This window comes from Chiloscyllium plagiosum, chromosome 2 (assembly GCF_004010195.1).
Source record: "Chiloscyllium plagiosum isolate BGI_BamShark_2017 chromosome 2, ASM401019v2, whole genome shotgun sequence".
Classification (NCBI taxonomy): domain Eukaryota; kingdom Metazoa; phylum Chordata; class Chondrichthyes; order Orectolobiformes; family Hemiscylliidae; genus Chiloscyllium; species Chiloscyllium plagiosum.
Window position 1 is genome coordinate 39,510,067 of NC_057711.1, and position 18,027 is coordinate 39,528,093.

Sequence of the window (18,027 nt, forward strand, 5' to 3'; positions counted from 1 at the left end):
GTCCTGCTTTTTAATTTCCTATCTAACTTCCTCGAGTCTGTTTGCAGGACATCGTTTATGTTTCTTCCTTTGTCATCTGCCCCAGCATGGACTATGACCTAAGGCTTTTCATCCCCCTCCTTCAGAACACCCTGAAGCCCTTTTATGATGCCCTTGACCCTGGCACTCTGGTAACATACGAATCTGGAGTTACATTTACAGATGTAAAAAGGGCCTGTCTCTTCCCCTTACTGATGAATTGCCTACCACTATTGCTCTTTCCCATGCTCCTTCCTCCCCTCCTGAGCAAATGGACACACAGAGCCATAATCTTGGCCCTGGTTGACCTGCACAGAGGAACTCTCGCTTTCTGTTTGCCATGGTTGATAAATGGTTTTCAAGCAAGATGTACTTGGGAGGTTCCTGCACTACATGCTTAGTACCCTTTTTCTGTCTGGCAGTTAATACTTCCCTTTCTGTCTGCATACCCTCAAACTGTGTGGAGAGATCATGTCCTGAATTGTGCTTATTCACAAACCTTTCAGCCCCTTGAATGTAGCGTGGTGTCCCTAGCTACTGCTCAACTTCCAATATCTGGAGCTCAAGTTGCCCCAGCCAGAGTACCTACCTATACCTGTTCATCCAGACAGCTAGGTGTGTCTACGATTTCAAACCATGTCCAGGATGTCGTTTCATTTTAATCTTATTCCGACTTAAGCATAGACTAAAACGTCTTATTTGTGCTTCTATCCTGAGTTCCACTCGGGCCCATCACTAGTCCTGCTGCTTCTCTGTGATGGTCCTTACCTCAATCGCTCCTCTCACTGATGCTGGCTGCCTGCCTGTCACAGCTTCTTCACGTTATCCATTCTTTTCAAGAACCTACTCAAGTAAAGATTATCAACAGAAGGTTTTTATATGTGTAAATATATCTAACCGCTCTTCTTGTCGAATTCCATACACAAGCACAATTCACTACAAGCATAAAAGTTCTTAACTCCGTAGAATGTTATCTTAAAAGTATTTTGAATACATAACAGTTAAATTTGGAAAAAAAATATTAGACACTGATTTTTCAAATGCTACCCTGCAACTAAAGTCACTTTCTGCACATAGCAATGTGGTCTATTCCTGGATCAGTTATGACTTTGAGCTTTTTTTCCTTGGAGACAATAGTTGAGATTCAACATTTTCCATTCAGAACCCTCCACCTATGGTGATGAGGTCATCAAGTGGATCTTCAAACCACAAACTTTGAAAGGAGCTTCAGAGAGAAAAAGGGAGAGGCCAATGTCTTATTTTCATTGTGGTATGTTCTCTTTGATTGTCTGTATTCAAAACCAACGTATTTTACAGCCATAAATCAGGTGATGAGACCATTCTTTGAAAGCAATACAGCCCAAGTGACTCGAGTGAAGCATCTTTTGTTATTTGCAATTGCAACATTTTTGCTGTTGTCGCCAATGTCCTTGGTTTGGGGAGAGTGTTACTTTCAAAAGATCAATATGTTCAGCTGATAATAATGTAAATTATTATTTCAGTTAACACATATTCATAATAATGTGCATGCTTATTGCCAAGTCTTACCCTTTCATCTTGTGGTTGGAAGATCGACACTTTAACATCATTAATATGAGTTAGATAGATATCCAAATCAATAACTTTTCTCAAGGACCAGAATATTGTTATTGATTTTTTAAAATATTTGTAGCTCCAATAAAGTGGGTGAATTTTGCGAAAGCAATGAACATATAAATAGGAGCATGAATAGGCCATTTAGCTTCTCAAGACTGGTCTGTCATTCATTTAGGTTATTGCAGATCTTCAGCCTCAGTGTTATTCTCCCACGCTAGCTCTTCCTCGACCCTCATCTTCACTGATGCATATTGGTGATTAATGGCTACTTGAGAATGTCGTCAATGTGGTCAACTAAGAGACAGGTATCCTAAGCCATTGCCCTGTGTTATACATTGGGGTTATATGTAACATCTGTACCCTTTATCTTTGGACTCTTCATGTCTATCTCCATACTTTAAAAAAAATTGTTCAGGGGATGTCAGTATCACTGGCTAGGCCAGTCCCTAATTATTACCGGTTCCTACTTTGCCTTGAGAAGGTGGTGTGGAATTGCCTTCTTGACCCACTGCAGTCCCAGGGATGTTGATATAGGATTTTCACACTGAAGAAGCAGTGTAAAGTTTCAGGCTAGGATAATGAGTGGCTTGGAGGGGATCCTGCAGGTAGTGTGTTCCAATGTATCTGCTGCTTTTTACCTTCCAGGTAATAGAGCTCACAGCTGTTGAAGGAGCTTTGGTGAGTTATGCTGTGCATCTTGTAGATACATACTAGTGCATTGGTAGTAAAGGGAGTGAATGTTAAAGAAGGTTGCTATTGTGCCAGACACAGGACTACTTTGCTGTGGTTGCTGTTGTGCTTTTTGAGTGTTATCGAACCTGCACTTATCTGGGCAAATGCAGAGCATTCCATCATATTCCTGACTTGTACCTTGAAGATAGTAGATAGACACTGGAGAGTAGCAGGTGAGTTTTGTACTGCAGGATTCAAAACTTCTAACTTGCTCTTGTAGCCACAATAGTTATATGGCTGGTCACATTCAGTTTCTAGTCTTCTAGGATATCTACTGTGGGGTTTCATCAATAGTAATGCCATTGACAATCAAGAAACACGGTTAACTTAAACTTTTATTGAAGATTTTCATTGCCAGGCTTTTGCGCGATGTGAATATTACTTTCCACTTATCATCATAAGCCTGGATGTTGTCCAGATCTTACTGCATTTGGACACGGGCTGCTTAAGTATCTGAGGAGTGTGAATAGTTTTCATAATTGTACAATAATGAGCCATGTGTCCACTTCTGATGATTGGGGAGGGGGAGGGTGGGTGTGAAGGTCAATGACTTAACAATTGAAGATTTTTTGTGGTTGTTCAGTACTATTTGCAACCTTGTCCACTGCAGGTTTAAAAATGCATATGAGCTGTCAGTTAATGGACATTCATAAACGTGGAACAGCAGTCTTTTCTGCTACTTGTTGCACTTCAATTCACCTCATTAATGTTGAGCTAAGGTTGGGAAATGTAAAAGGGATTGTTCATAGTTGCTTAGAAAGACCAGCTGCAAAAATGTTCATTGCATTTGTAACTTATGTGATCATGCAAATTCTTTCAGTGCAAGGATTCAGTAGAAGAGAAAGGTTTGTTCTTGCAAAATCTAATTGCTTGGTCACTTAACTAATGGAAATCTGTTTCAGTGCTTCATTCACTGTTGGGTCAGCTAGAATTGTTTTAAACACATTTGGATCATGCCATTGATAACTGCAAGAGCTTTGGATGCTTCAGATCTTCACCCTCCATTATATAGAACATAGACAGCCAGTGCTGTTGGCACCAAACATCATTTGTCTATGCCATGAACTATGAACTGGTATTTTGATGTAGAGTATAATTGTCCTTGTGCTGCTCTAACTAATGAAGCATCAGTAAGTTGTAACTCATTGCAGCTAAATAGTGGAAATAAAATGGAATTCTGGAAATCTGAAGTGAAATAAAGATTGGATATGCTCTATTGATTGAGCATCATGAGATATTTGAATCGTAGGGAAACAGTGTATGTAGAAATCCTGAAATTTTGGTGATCATGCAAGAACTTTACTCAGAAGAATTCATGTATAAGGCTGAATCTAGCATCCAGAGATATGTACATTAGAAGGAGCAAACTAGGTAACTGATATTTTCTCATTCTATGTTGTTTTGAACAAGGTGAAAAATGGTTTTACGTATTGGAAATGCTGACAAGGTTCAATTTGATTGTTCTTGCAATATAGTTATGTTATTAGACATGTCCTGGACTGTGAGGATGAAATTTTCTTAATAATGGATTGCATGGATTTTATCTAAATACTTAAATAAATATTATCCTTTCCGTGCAACACTGCTAGACTGTGAGGAAATGCTTAGACTGATAAAAATATTAAATGCTTTTCATTTTTGAAAGTTTACTGGCAAGATGTGTACACTCACCTCTGAATGGTAATAGGTTCATTATTTTCTCATTGTTCAGGATTTTGAGATGAACAGTGAACTGAAATCAAACATTGTAAATTTATTAGAGGAAGTGATGCGTGACCATGATCTGCTGCCCCAAGAAAGGAAAGCCACAGCCAACATTTTAAGGTGATATCTTTATGCTGTGCTCATAATTTGTTATTGCAGGCTATCTTTACCACCTCTTAAAAATTCAATTGTTGGATGACAGAATTTTCTGAGTGTATTATAGGATTTCACTGCTTAATAAAAATGTTTTTCATTAGAAGTTTGAAATGCCATATCCAGAAGGTAATATTAAATATTAGTTCCTAATTAAACAAGTTTTGTTCACAATTCCTCACCCAACACATTGTGGACAGGTTAGACAATAGGAAAGTTGCAGTGTAGGTTAACTGGCTTGTTACCAGGACAAGAGTTTATTGTTAAAAGGTAAGAGTGGACAAATTAGAACATTTTTCTGTGAGACAGAAAAGGTTCTAGTAGCAATTTGATAGGGGCATTCATGATTGTGTAAATTTGAGATAAATGATGGCTGGTTAGTTCAGGTTGGTGACAGCATAACAAGTAGATGCAAATTTAATGTAATTGTAAATGACAAGAGGGGAGGAGTGGGTGAGGGAAGACACTAAGACAAGAAAGTTGGCAGCATCCAGTAGAGCAAGTGAGAGAAGGACTCTGAGACTGGAGTTAGCAGCACTTAGAAGAGTGGGTGAAACAAGAACTCCAGGGCAGGCAGTAACCTGCCTGACCATTTTCTAGTGTAGACTGGTGTACAAGGACATCTAGAACCTTTGTATCCACATTTCACAATATACCACCATTTAAATAATACTTTGCCTCTCTCTCTCTTCCACACTGAAGTGACTTCACAATTAGCTCTGTTGAACTGCATCTGTCATGTGTTTACTCACTTACTATGGGGTGGGACACTGTGGTGGGAGATCTCCAGAGAGGATGATGTTGGTGGCATTACCACTGAAGAGAATGAACGTTGAAGTGATTGATGGGTGGCCAATCAAGTGGACTGCTTTGGCTTTGGTGTTGTCAAGCTTTTTGAGTGTTCTTGGACTTGCATTCAGCCAGTCAAGTGAATAGTATTCCATCACACTCATGACTTGTGCCTTGTAAAAAGAGGACAGACTTTGGGAACAAAGGAGGTGAGTTACTTGCCGCAGAACTCCCAGCCTCGGACCTGCTTTTGTAGCTATGGTAGTAATATGGCTGGTCCAATTCAGCTCCTGGTCAATTGTAAAATGTTTAAGGCTTGACTTTAGAATGAATAGGTTTTGTGCACCAGCAATGGATTTTCATTATTTTAGATTGTTGTGTGACTGAGCAAGGTAAATAATGGAGTCTCAAGGTTTTATTTAGAGACTTCTAGAGCTTGTTTTTATTCAGCCCTAAGAGAAACATCCAAAGATTAGAGAGGGAGACTTCTGGTTTTTAGTTTTTTCTTTGAGTGAGACAATTTTGGGAAGTTGTTGGATTAGGAATGGCTGTGTAGAGCAGGGCTCTTGAAAAGGGAGGGATATTTAATTAATTGAGCATGAAGAGTTATTGCTGGTCCCAGCAATGGGCTAAAACCCTGAAAAGGTTTCCTAAAGCTGAGTACATTTAAGCAGATGTATAATGGCTCTGGGAAGAAGCTATCTGTAATTTCAGCCTAAATAGTGAAGTCATAATTGATATTAAGAATATGTCATATTAAATTTGATGGATGGATCATCTTATTTTTACTCCATGAGAACAGGATGTTTCTCCTATTAACTATTAGGAAGACCACAAATTAATCTCCATTAAAAACTCCATTACCTTAGCCACCAAATCCATCCCTTCCTTTGGCAAATATCAGTATATTGCTTATTTTTACCCCTGTCAGCAGATTCTATACCTGACACAGGTGGAAGTGCTGGCTGAAACCCTCAGCCATGCATTGATTGCCATGGCTGGATAGCTACCCACACTTTAACCTCCATGGCCAGAGAATGGTGAATCTATGGAATTCATTGCCACAGAAGGCTGTGGAGGCCAGTTCATTGAGTATATTTAAGACTGAGATAGACAGGTTCTTCAGTATCAAGGGTTACAGGGAGAAAGCAGGAGAATGGGGTTTAGAAACTTATCAGCCATGATTGAATGGTGGAGCAGACTAGATGGGCTGAAACACCTAATTTCTGCTCTGATGTCTATGATCTTATAAACTTGAAGTCATCCAGAATCCTGCTACTCATGTCCTAACTTTCACTAACTCTTGTTCACCCATTACGTCTGTGCTCACTGATTTATATTGGTGTCTAAATAAGCTAAACTTCCATTATAGAATTGTTATCTTTATTTTCAAATTCTCTCATGGCCTCAACCTTTCCCATTTCTGTATCTACTCAGCCTCACAATGCTCTAGATATTTTTACATTTATAATTCCAGCATCTTCAGCATTTCTTGCTACATAATTGACCTTCATTACACGAAAGTCCTGAAACTCTTGAATTCCTGTTGGATTCCTTTCCACCTCTCTCTCTTCCTTAGTGGTGTTCTTCAAAATCTGCCTCAGTGACTAAATTTGTTGGTCATCTGTACAAATATCTCTTTTAATTGCTCACTGTCAAACTTTACTTTAAAATGCCAGTAACTTTAAAAGTTAGTAAGTTTGCAGATGACACCAAAATTGGAGGTATAATGGACAGTGAAGAGGGTTACCTCAGATTACAACAGGATCTGGACCAGATGGGCCAATGGGCTGAGAAGTGGCAGATAGAGTTTAATTCAGATAAATGCTTGGTGCAGCATTTTAGGAAAGCAAATCTTAGCAGGACTTACACACTTAATGGTAAGGTCCGAGGGAGTGTTGCTTGAATAGGCTGGGGCTGTTTTCCCTTATAGAGGTTTACAAAATTGAGGGGCATGGATAGGATAAATAGACAAAGTCTTTTCCCTGGGGTCGGGGAGTCCAGAACTAGAGGGCATAGGTTTACGGTGAGAGGGGAAAGATATAAAAGGGACAGAAGGTGCAACTTTTTCACACAGAGGGTGGTACGTGTGTGGAATGAGCTGCCAGAGGAAGTGATGGAGTCTGGTACAATTGCAACATTTAAGAGGCATTTGGATGGGTATATGAATAGGAAGGGTTTGGAGGGATATGGGCCGGGTGCTGGCAGGTGGGACTTGGTTGGGTTGGGATATCTGGTCGGTATGGACGGGTTGGACCAAAGGGTCTGTTTCCATGCTGTACATCTCTATGACTCTCTATGCTCCTGTGAAGCCCCTTGAGATGTTTTGTTCCTCTAAATTGTTCCTGTCCCAAAGGGTACGCAGTGTGATGTAGGCTTTTGGAAGCCTTTTGTTTTCAGAAGTCATGACAGAGGTTATCTCATAAGGTACACTGCTACTTCTATGTCAACGCATTAGACTGCAACATGGTAACGTCAGTCAATACAACTAGAACTTAGACAATATTAGAACTGAGTCCCATAGAAAGTTTTAACTCTGTGCAAAAACCTGTCTACAGAAATTGCAGCAAAATAGTTTATTTGCATACTCCCCCCAAAAAAACTGCAGGTTAATTAATCTATTTTATACAATAATGATTCAAAATGTATTAGCAGTTCGATGATTTGATTTTGTTAAATCCAACTCCATGGTGTATTTCTTTCTAATCTGCATTGAATTCTCTGTCAGTGTGCTTTCACAAGATGAGTTGGATGATCCTCAGCTGCGGATGGAAGTTTTAATACAGATGGTGAGTATGTCAATTCACAGATGAACCCACATGGTGTCCCAATTAATGAAGTAGTTCTTGGATTTAATTTAATATCAGAAATAATAAACCAGCCATGCATATCATTAAATAATTGAAAATAAGCTAACTTCTCCATGCCACTTGTTTGAATGCTATTTATTTTTATGCTATTAATTTTTTTTCTTTACATGGCATTTATTTTACAAGGCTTTTAACTTGGAACACACTAGCCAAAGTTACAGTCCTTCAGATTGCTTAATAATACGGCTTTGATACATTTACAGAAAGTTAATTGAAGTTAGAATTTTTAAACTGGTTGATATTATGAAGCAACATATAGAAGATTTTGTTCACAACAATTTTATGGAGGATAGGTTATCCACTGAATTAGGTACCAGCCTTTCACAGTAAGACTTAGGTCAGAATTTTTCTGTGCAGAATTTTTCCTGGTCTGACGTGGGGTCTCGCCCATCAGTCAGGGAATCAATGGGGAAACCCTGTCAGTTCCAACAGGGAGACCTGGCAAAATCAAATGCCCTTCAGGTAGTTAGGAGGCCACCGTGAAGCCTTTCCACAATTGAGAACTCCAGTTGTGCAAGTTCAGAGGCCAGCAGTATCATTGGCAGGATCATCGCATCATGGAGTGGAAGATGCATTGCTGGGGGGAAGACGGTGGAAAGGAGTGGACTTAAGTTTTTGAGGCACGTGCAGAGTAATTATTTTTAGCAATAACTTTGCTTGAAGCCAGGTTCCTTGAGGATGAGCGTACCTGGCCTTTACCAATCTCCCATTCTTCCTCCATCTGACCACATCCAAAACTGCTGACAAACTCAACAGGATCTGCTGAGATGAGCTGCCTTTGAGAGGTGCAGGAAAACTAGGTTAGATTGAGCATGTCAACTGATTCATGAATGAATCTAATTGACCTTCCTCCATTGGTGGTGGTGACTCCTGTGTCAGGCCCTTGCTTTGGCGGTTTTATCGGTGGGGGAGTTTTGTCCTTTCCCCCGGGAGATGGATGCACGGCCTCTCCCACAATATTGCAACCAGCCATCTGCTCTCAGACATCACAAGTTGCCTTGGTTCCAGGCCTAGATACCTATGTTGCCCAGACCCGTAGCGTGTACATCTTTTCCATCTGTTGCCTGTAAAGTTATGGCAGACCTAATTTAGTTCCTAAATAGCATGGCTTTATGCCAAACCCCTGACTACCTACACCGTTGATTGTCAGCACTCGATTAACAATTAACAATTGAACTTTACTGGATCTTGAAGCATTTATGTGTTATTAGTGCACTGCCGGAAGGGAAAGATTGGCACTCTCCCTTTCACACTGATTGTTTCCAGGATCTCCGAGTTCTTCCTGCCTTATTCAACATTGATGCATCTAGACCACATCAATCCATAACTCAGGTCTTCATTGGCTCTGCCAGTATTTTGATAAATCTAACAACAATCCAAAATTGTGAGGAGGAATTTCCTAATTACAAAATAACAACTTTAGTCATAAGCATACATTCTTTTTAGCCTCTTATTTTCTTAGAAAGTTTTGTGTTTCTTCATTTCAAGTAAAACCACAACATTGTTCAATAGAAGTAAACTAAATAAACACTCAGGTTTTCAAAGGTTACTACTGAGCAAAAACTGCAGAATGAATGATATTCTTATTGCTATTTCTTACTATAATCTCAGAAGAAAAGCTACAATAATCATTTGTGAGTATTTCATGAATTACATTTCTGGATATTTTTATATGTACTAATTTTATTAGCACAATTTCTATTAAATATTCCCATGGAGCAAAACCTCAAAATCAAAAGTCCTGTAATTTAACCCAGTTAATGCCCCATTTCCTTTGTTGTACTAATCAGCCTCATAATATGATTCTTTACAGACAGATGGCCCCAGGATGGAAACCTTTGAGACACTGTCAGTCATGGAAATAGCAGAGCAGTTAACGCTCCTTGATCATATTGTTTTCAGAAGCATACCATATGAGTGAGTTTGAATGTGTCTTGGAAAAGTATTTTTGGAGGTTAACATTCTGGGTGCAAACTTTCTGACATATGCTGACAACTTTGAAATAGAATATAAATTGATTCTCTCTACTTGAGAAGGAATAGCTGATCTAAAAATGTTTTCAGGGATTTTCCTCCCTTTTGGTAAATCACTTAAAACTTTATGAAATGTTGGGGGTCAGTGACCATAGTGAAAGTCTCTAGACACTGCATTTTATCTGGGAATTTTCATCCTTATAGGACTGTGAGGAAGGGGCTAGATCTTATGACCATTTCCAACTAAGCTAACATTTTGAGTCAATTTTCAGCATAAATGTGTTTGGGTTTTTTTTTTTGAAAGTTACCTTTTCCTTTGTACAGGAGATGATATGTTGGTAGTAATTACCATTTGAATGCTATAATACTCTCTGACTGCTGATAAAGTGTAGTATCTTTACACCTTTGCACACTTCACCTAACTGTGAAAAGGTCGATCCGGTTTTTTAGGGATCATATCTATCTAATGAACACATAGTATTGTTTAGAAAAACCCTTATGGGCCTTTATATTACTAGTCATCTGAACTGAAAAGGGAACGTGCCCTCCGAGAGTTGACTACTTAGCAGCTATTTAAGCAGCATTAATTGTTTAAGTTTGAAACATCTGCGAAGTCCTGCCTCAGAGAGCTGTTGACCAATCTCATTGAGACTTTTGGGACTATGCTCAGTTCCGATGAAGAAGAGGTTATGGAATCCAAACCAACAGATACGTTCAGGATAGCAATGGGAGCTGCTGACAGACCTCAACAAAGGAGGTGAGGTCTGTTAGGTTAAGTGGGCATAATGACAAATGGACATTTTGCTGTGAAAGCTGCTGGGTTATATACTTTTGCCCGAGACTTCCCCTGCTGCAGGTAAAATAGCTGTGGAGGCAGGATGAGGCCCTTGAATGGGCTACTTCAGTGTCTTAATAGAACCAAGGGTGAGTGATATCTTTCCCACCTACCAGAAAATAGAAGACAATGCAGGGCGGGGTGGGAAGGCCACACAGTATTTCACAAGAATGTTTCACAGTCTTCAATACATTGGCAGTGGAGCCATGGATTATAGCTCTGAAATACAGCACGAGAATCTCAGTAATTTGAAAACTTTCTTCCAGGGAGTTTCTTGGTCAAGGGTGGATGAAAGTTGATAAAACTGAACGAACGCCATACATCATGAAGACTAGTCAGCATTTTAATGATGTAAGTATCAATACATATCCATATGATAAAAATGTTTAATTCCAGTTATAGATATTGATGTGGGATAAAGCAACCAGCAAAAAATACAAATGTTGAATGTGCATCTCCATAGCTGTTTGTCTGTCACATGAGGTTAATAACATTGCAATGCATTATTATTTTTCCCACTGGTATTTTGACTAATAGAATAGAAACATTCTACAGTTATTACAGATTGTCCTGAAGTACAATGCTGCTGTTGATGGTCCAGAGTGCCTCGTGGATGCCCAGTCTTGAGTTGCTAAATAGGTAGATTGTTGATCAGTAGATGAATGGAGAAAGGGCAGGAGAGTGGGTGTGAGGAATGTCGGATTAGCCATAATACTACTGAATGGTCAAGAAGGCTCAAGGGACCTATTGGCGTATACCTGTTCCTATTTCTTATGGTCATATGGTCTGTCTGTTCTAAGTCTTTCCCATTTAGCAACACAATGGCAGTTCTTCTGAAAGTGAAGGTGTGACTTAGCCTTCACAAGGACTGTGAGGTGGCCACTCTCACTAACATTGTCATGGGCTGATATATCTGTGACAGACAGATTGATGAGGATGAGGTCAAATATGTTTTGCCCTCTTGTTGGTTTCCTCATCACCTGCTACAGACCCAGTTTAACAGCTATGTTCTTTAAGACCTTACCAGCTCAACAGTAGTGCTGCTGCCAAAACACACTGTTGGTGATGAACATTGAAGATGCCCATCCAGAGTACATTCTGCACACTTGCCACCCTCCCTCACTGTTTCCTCCAAGTGGTGTTCAACATGGAGGAATACTGATTTGTTGGTCAAAGGAGGGTAGTACATGGTAATCATCAGGAGATTTCCTTTCCCACATTTGACTTGATGCAATGAGGCTTCATGAGGTCTGGAGTCAATGTTGAGGACTCCAAGTGCAACACCCTCTTGACTGTATAACATTGTGCCGCCACTCCTCTGTCACCAGTGGGACAGGACATATCCAGGGTTGGGTACTAGCCCCAAGATGTTAGCAAGGAAGATTTTGCAAGGTTGACAGGGCTATGTTTGCCTTTGTCATTTCCAATGCCATAGTTGATGCCTATTTCATTCATGTTTTTCCTTTCTAGCAGTTGATACAACTATATAGTTTGCTAGGCCATTTCAGAGGGCAGTTAAGAGTCAACCACATTGCTGTGTGTCAAGAGTCACATGCACGCCAGACCAGTTAAAGACGACAGTTTCCTTCCCTGAAGAACATTAGTGAGCCTGAAGAATTTTTATAACAATTGGCAATGACCATGGTTAGACTCTTAATTCCAGATATGTTCAACTGAATTGAAATTCCACCATCTGCTTTGGTAGAATATTATCTGTGTCTCTGGATTACTTGTTCAGGTCATCACCTCCCTAAGTTTTCCAAGTATTTATCATCAGTTTTTACTTTATCAACAGAATCACAAGGTAAGTTCAGGAGATGAAAGAAGCCTTTAGAAACACATAGGGCTAAATTTTATAGTCAGTGGCAATAACCCCAAATCAGACATAAATGGGTGACATGAGCTTGTCTATTTTATTAGCTCCCCAGATGTCTGCCACTGTGCTGATCTCTGCAATACGATTTACATAGCGATATCCAGCTGATTGCCTCACTGGTAGAAGTGGGCACTGCTGAAGTAGGCAGGCATGCACGAGACTGCCTCATTGTGGAAGGAGGTCCCTCAGCTGCTTTCATTGAAACTTTAGATGGGAGAGGTCCAAAGCCAGTGAAAGCAGCAGGTTGAAGTAGGAACCTCTTCACAGAACTATTAATGGACTGGGCTATGACTTTTCATCTGTGCACTGCAGTTTTGGAGAATGGAATCAGTATTCTGATGCGACACAGGCCTGCTACTGGGAGGACACCTTAATTAAGCTGCAAGGCTTCCAGAGATGGCATGGAGCTGGGACCTGTTTAGATATTGGTTAAAAAATAGTGCTGGCAGAACATTATCCATAGGGGGCTATTCAGAAATGGAAACTTCTGGTTTTCTTAAATATGCTGGATACATATAATTCAGGGATAATTTGTCTGCAGTCATGGCACTTTCTGTGTTATTTTGCTTATCTCCAGGTGTGTTGCTTTCAGTTAATATTTTATCACAGAAACTATAAGGAGTGTATTACATTAATATTCTAATTATTGAATTAAAGAAGAAATTGAATGCTGCAATAATGCAACCAAAGTTAACATCCATTGGTTTGGTGACCTTTCACTGCTGTAGCTGACTATGCTGAAGGACATCTATTTTCCTTCCTTTATTTTGTCAAAGCTGCAAATCAGTTGTTCTGTGCACTTATTCCCTCCTCACATTAACACTGTATAGGAATGGGAACTCAACATGTCTTCTTTCTTTCAAACTCATTCTTTTGTCACCTCCTCTCCACTCAGCTCCGAAAACCTTTCCTGATCCAGTGCTTAGTTTCACCCAAGACTAATTTATTGTCTTCTGTGCTTCTGTTTTTACTCTTGATGACATTCTACATTGTTGGTTCTGACTTCTCATCTCGCTTTCTCAAAAATAAAAACTATTCATCAACGAGATGCCGGCAGCATGCCAAAAATGATCTGCAACTAATTTATCAGCTGCACTTTTCCTTTTACTTTCTTATCTCATACAGGATCCAGAGCATGGCAAATAAAATGAGTAGACAAACAAAATTAGTGCCTTGCATAAATGTTAAATAATAACTAATACAGGGGAATTATTTAGAGTCTGTAATAAAATGTCAGTCTATACCCTTCATTAAATTACAGGCATTGTAATTACGTCCTGCCAGTCGTTGTTGTTCTCAATGATAATCAACTCATTTCCCTAACGCTACAATTTCTCCTTCAGATGAGTAATCTTGTTGCTTCTCAAATCATGATGCATGCTGATGTCAGTTCACGCACAATTTCCATTGAGAAATGGATAGCAGTGGGAGACGTTTGCAGATGTCTGCATAACTACAATGGAGTCCTTGAGATCACATCAGCCCTGAACAGGAGTGCAATCTATAGGCTGAAGAAAACCTGGGCAAAGGTTTCCAAACAGGTAATGAGTGTCAATCATGAGGGTTTCTGTGCAAGATCCGAATATGTTACTTGTGATTTTATTGTCAAAATGCTTCCCTTCGGTTCAAACAAAAGGCGGAGAAAAGGCCTATTGGAAATTAAATTCCAGGTGCTTTACTAATTCCATACTGCTTATTTCCCTCAGATGTATCTGAGCAAGAAATCACATTTTTAAAGGGTAAAGAAAAGTCTATGTTTTGGGAAAAAGACATTAAAGCATATACATGTGGTGTTTCTAGATTTTTTTCATTCCCCATGAATGGACGCAATTGAATTTATCCAATTAACAAAGCTCAAGTCGTAGGGTTCCTTCTATTATCCTGTTCCCTCTATTATCCTGTTCCCTTTTAGGACTCTACAAATTGGCAGAATTCTACCTGCATCTTGGTGAGAGATTTCGAGAGTTGGGGAGGGGGCGTGTCGCAACAGGTGGGAGTCTATATGGAGCAGAACCCTAATGTCTTTCTATGGTCAGACAAGTTTCTCAGAGTGCTAGCAGCATTAAGGAATTCAGAGGCTTTGAGGGTTACAGATGTACACTCCAGGTTTGACTCTGGCTTTTCCTACCATAAGGAGTGCAGTTGATCTAGCCAGATTTGCAGTAAGGGATGGTGGAATCTTGTGGAGGAGGGCACAAAGGCCAAAAAGGTAAGCTAATTCCCAAAGAAGCGCTTTCAATCTAAAAGATTTTACAGAGACTTTATTACAATCTTATGCCATAACGTCCCTGAAGATGATATCTCTGTAGTAATGGTCATCAAGCTGTTCAGAATGCTGGAGGTTTTATTGGCTGCCAAGATTACCAATGTCTTGAGGGAGTCAAGGGAACTGGGGCACTTAATATTTGCTCTTTAAAATAATTTCTGGGATTATTTGGAAATATCTGTCTGATTTCCCAATTGGTGGGCTAGCAAACAAATAATGGATGATGCGCACCAGGAAACTAGGCTATCCATACCACTTAGACCAGTCAATCTGGGAGGGTGATCAGATTCAAGAACATCATTGCAATCTCATGTAGAGGAGTTGACCAGATAATGACCCCTGTGACAGACAGTCAGTGTCACTGAGAAAAGCAGGCAAGACGACGATGTTGAGAAGTCAGTGTGACTCAGAGGGCGGGTGAGCTGAGGATCCTATAACAGGCATTCAGCATCACAGAGAGGAGTGGGTGAGGTCAGGATCCGATGACAAGGTTGTAAATATGACATGGAGAGACTGGGGGTGAACCAAATCAAAAATCACATGACACTGGGTTATAGTCCAATAGGTTAATTTGAAACTAAGTTTTCACAGCCCTGCTCATTCCTCAGGCAGCTAGCGAGAGAGAATACATTGGACACAGAATTTATAAGTAAAAGATCATAGGGTCATACAACTTATGCAAATGTATTGAACAAACCTAGATGGCTGTTAAGTCTTTAATAAATAAGAATGGAGATGCAGGTTTCGACTGATTAATATGTAAATCCCAGAGTTCCTTTCAAGTCACTGCCTCAAGATAACTTATCAGTGTAAAGGTGATGTCTCCGGTCAGACATTTTAGGCACATTTTAGGTGTGAGGCCCCTTGTTTCAAGTCTGTTTATGTCTCAAACCTGGAGTCAGGTTTTACATCCAAAGTAGAAATTTATAAAATGCCACATTGACTGACTGTCTACAGATCATGTGCTTTTTGAACAAAATAGAATGTATCTGCAAATGCAAATTCACCCCAGAGATTTATGTGTGTGTGCACACCTGAATTGCAGGGGGACCCCATTCCTTTCAGAGGTTTTACTATTAGTGGTGGTTTGAACTAATTTGGCAGGGAATAGGTTACAGAGTGGAGGGACAGTAGCAGATGATGCACAACGAAGTGTAGATGAGATACCGAGTCAGTCTGGAAAGCAGAGCATTTATAGTTGAGGGTTGGCAAAGTTGGATGGCATTTGTTTTAATGTAAAGAGTCTTGGAGTAAGGCAGATGAGTTGAGGGTATTGATTAATACATGGAATTGTTATCACAGAGCCATGGTTGATAGAAAGGTAGGACTGGCAGCTGAATATTCAGGCAAGATGGGAGTTAATATAAAAGAGGAGGTGGTGTTCCAATATCAATCAAGGAGTCAATTATTGCTTTAAAGAGGGATAGTATCTTGCACCATTCGATAAATGAGGCCATATGTGTGTAGAACTTAAAAACGTAAAGGAGGTGGGTGATTTCCTGGGAATATACTATAGATAGCCAAAGAGTCAGAGAGAGATGGAAAGTTGAGGTATGTAGGCGAATTGAGAGAAGTGTAGAAGTAATAAAGTAATAATAGAGGATTTCAACTTCCCTAATATTAACTGGGAGGGCAAAGTGTAAAAGATTTAGAGGGAGCAGAATTCTTAAAATGTGCCCAGTAGAGATTTTTAAGTCAGCACGTAGAAAGTCCTACAAGAGAGGAGGCGGTACTTGACCTAAATTTAGGAAACAAAGCTAGGTGAGTGTAGAAATGTCAGTGGGACTTCGGTAATAGTGATAGTCCCACAGCAAGATTTAAGGTAGTTATGGAAAAGGTAAAAGATGGACCACAAGTAAAAGTTCTAAACTGGCAGGAGGCATATTTCAATATTTTAAAAATATTGGGTGTTGTCAAAGTGGACTGAGAGCAACTACCTGTAGGAAAATCCATATTAAAGCAGTGGGAGTCATTTAGAAGGGTAATAGTGACAGTGCAAGACCAGTATGTTCCCGTAAAGGTGAATGGTGGGATCAACAAGTCCAGAGTACACTGAATATCAAGGAATGGGTTGGATAAGGAGCATAAAGGGAGCCTGTGACATATGCTGAAGGCTCAAGAATTATTTAAAGGAATTAGAAAATCAAAGTACAGTACAGTCATGATAAAACACTAGTGAGGAAAATAAAAGAAAATCCAAAGGCAGTTTATCAATATATTAGAGGCAAATGTAACTTGGGAAAGAGCAGAAGGCCTTTAGGTGCCAAAATAACAATTTGTGGAGCTGAGGGTGTGGTTTTAAATGAATACTTACATCTGTACTCACAACAGAGAAGGACGATATAGAGATAGAAACCAGGAAGGGGTCTGCAATACATTTATAAACATTCACATTGAGAGGAAGCAATTACTAGAAGTTTTAGCAGGCCCAAGTGAAATGTACCCTTACCTGCTGTGGGAGGGAAAGGAGAAAGTTGCAGGGGCTCTGACATTAATTTTCTAATCCTCACTGGCCACGTGAAAAGTGCCAGAGGATGAAAAAACAGCTAATATGGTATCATTATTTAAGAAAGGTAGTAGGGATAAACCTGAAAGCTATAGACCAGTGAGTTTTACATCTGTGGTATGAAATTATTGGAAAAAGTAATTCTGAGGGACAGAATGTATCTCCATTTGGAGAGGCAAGGAATAATCAAGAATATCAGCATGGCTTTGTCAGGGTGAGATCATGTCTAACAAATTTGATTACACATTTTGAGAATGTGAGAAGGTGTATAGATGAGGGTGGTGTAGTTGATGAATTTCAGTAAACCTGTTAACAAGACAGCCTAGTGAGAAGGCAGAAGTACATGGAATCGAGGGCAATCTGGCAAATTGGATCCAGAATTAGCTTAGTGGCAAAAAGCAGAGTATGATGGTTAAAGGTGGTGTTGTGATTGGAAGCTTCTGTCCAGTGGTGTACCAAGACGTAAATGATCAGTATGAGGTATGAATAGTAAATTTGCGATGACATGAAAATTGATAGTGTGTTAAATAGTGAAGAGGAAGGCCTTGGACTGTAGAATGATATAGATGGGCTGAAATAGAATTTAAACTTGAAAAATGTGAGATAATGCATTTTGGGAGGACTAACGAGACAAAGTACTTCATGAATGGTCGGGCTCCAGGACTTACACAGAATCAGCAGAATCTCGGTCTGCATGTCCATAGATTCT

At 39.7% G+C, this 18,027-nt stretch overlaps 1 protein-coding gene across 2 annotated transcripts in view; it reads left to right on the top strand.

Annotated features, from left to right (window-relative positions):
• rasgrf2b (Ras protein-specific guanine nucleotide-releasing factor 2b) overlaps positions 1-18,027 on the top strand; it is a 229,148-nt gene that overhangs the window by 190,883 nt on the left and 20,238 nt on the right. For both annotated transcript variants that reach the window (XM_043708239.1, XM_043708251.1), the window contains 5 exons: positions 4,058-4,170; positions 7,721-7,781; positions 9,676-9,779; positions 10,937-11,021; positions 13,890-14,087. In XM_043708239.1, coding sequence (XP_043564174.1) covers positions 4,058-4,170; positions 7,721-7,781; positions 9,676-9,779; positions 10,937-11,021; positions 13,890-14,087 — 561 coding nt within the window. The remainder of the gene's footprint in view (positions 1-4,057; positions 4,171-7,720; positions 7,782-9,675; positions 9,780-10,936; positions 11,022-13,889; positions 14,088-18,027) is intronic.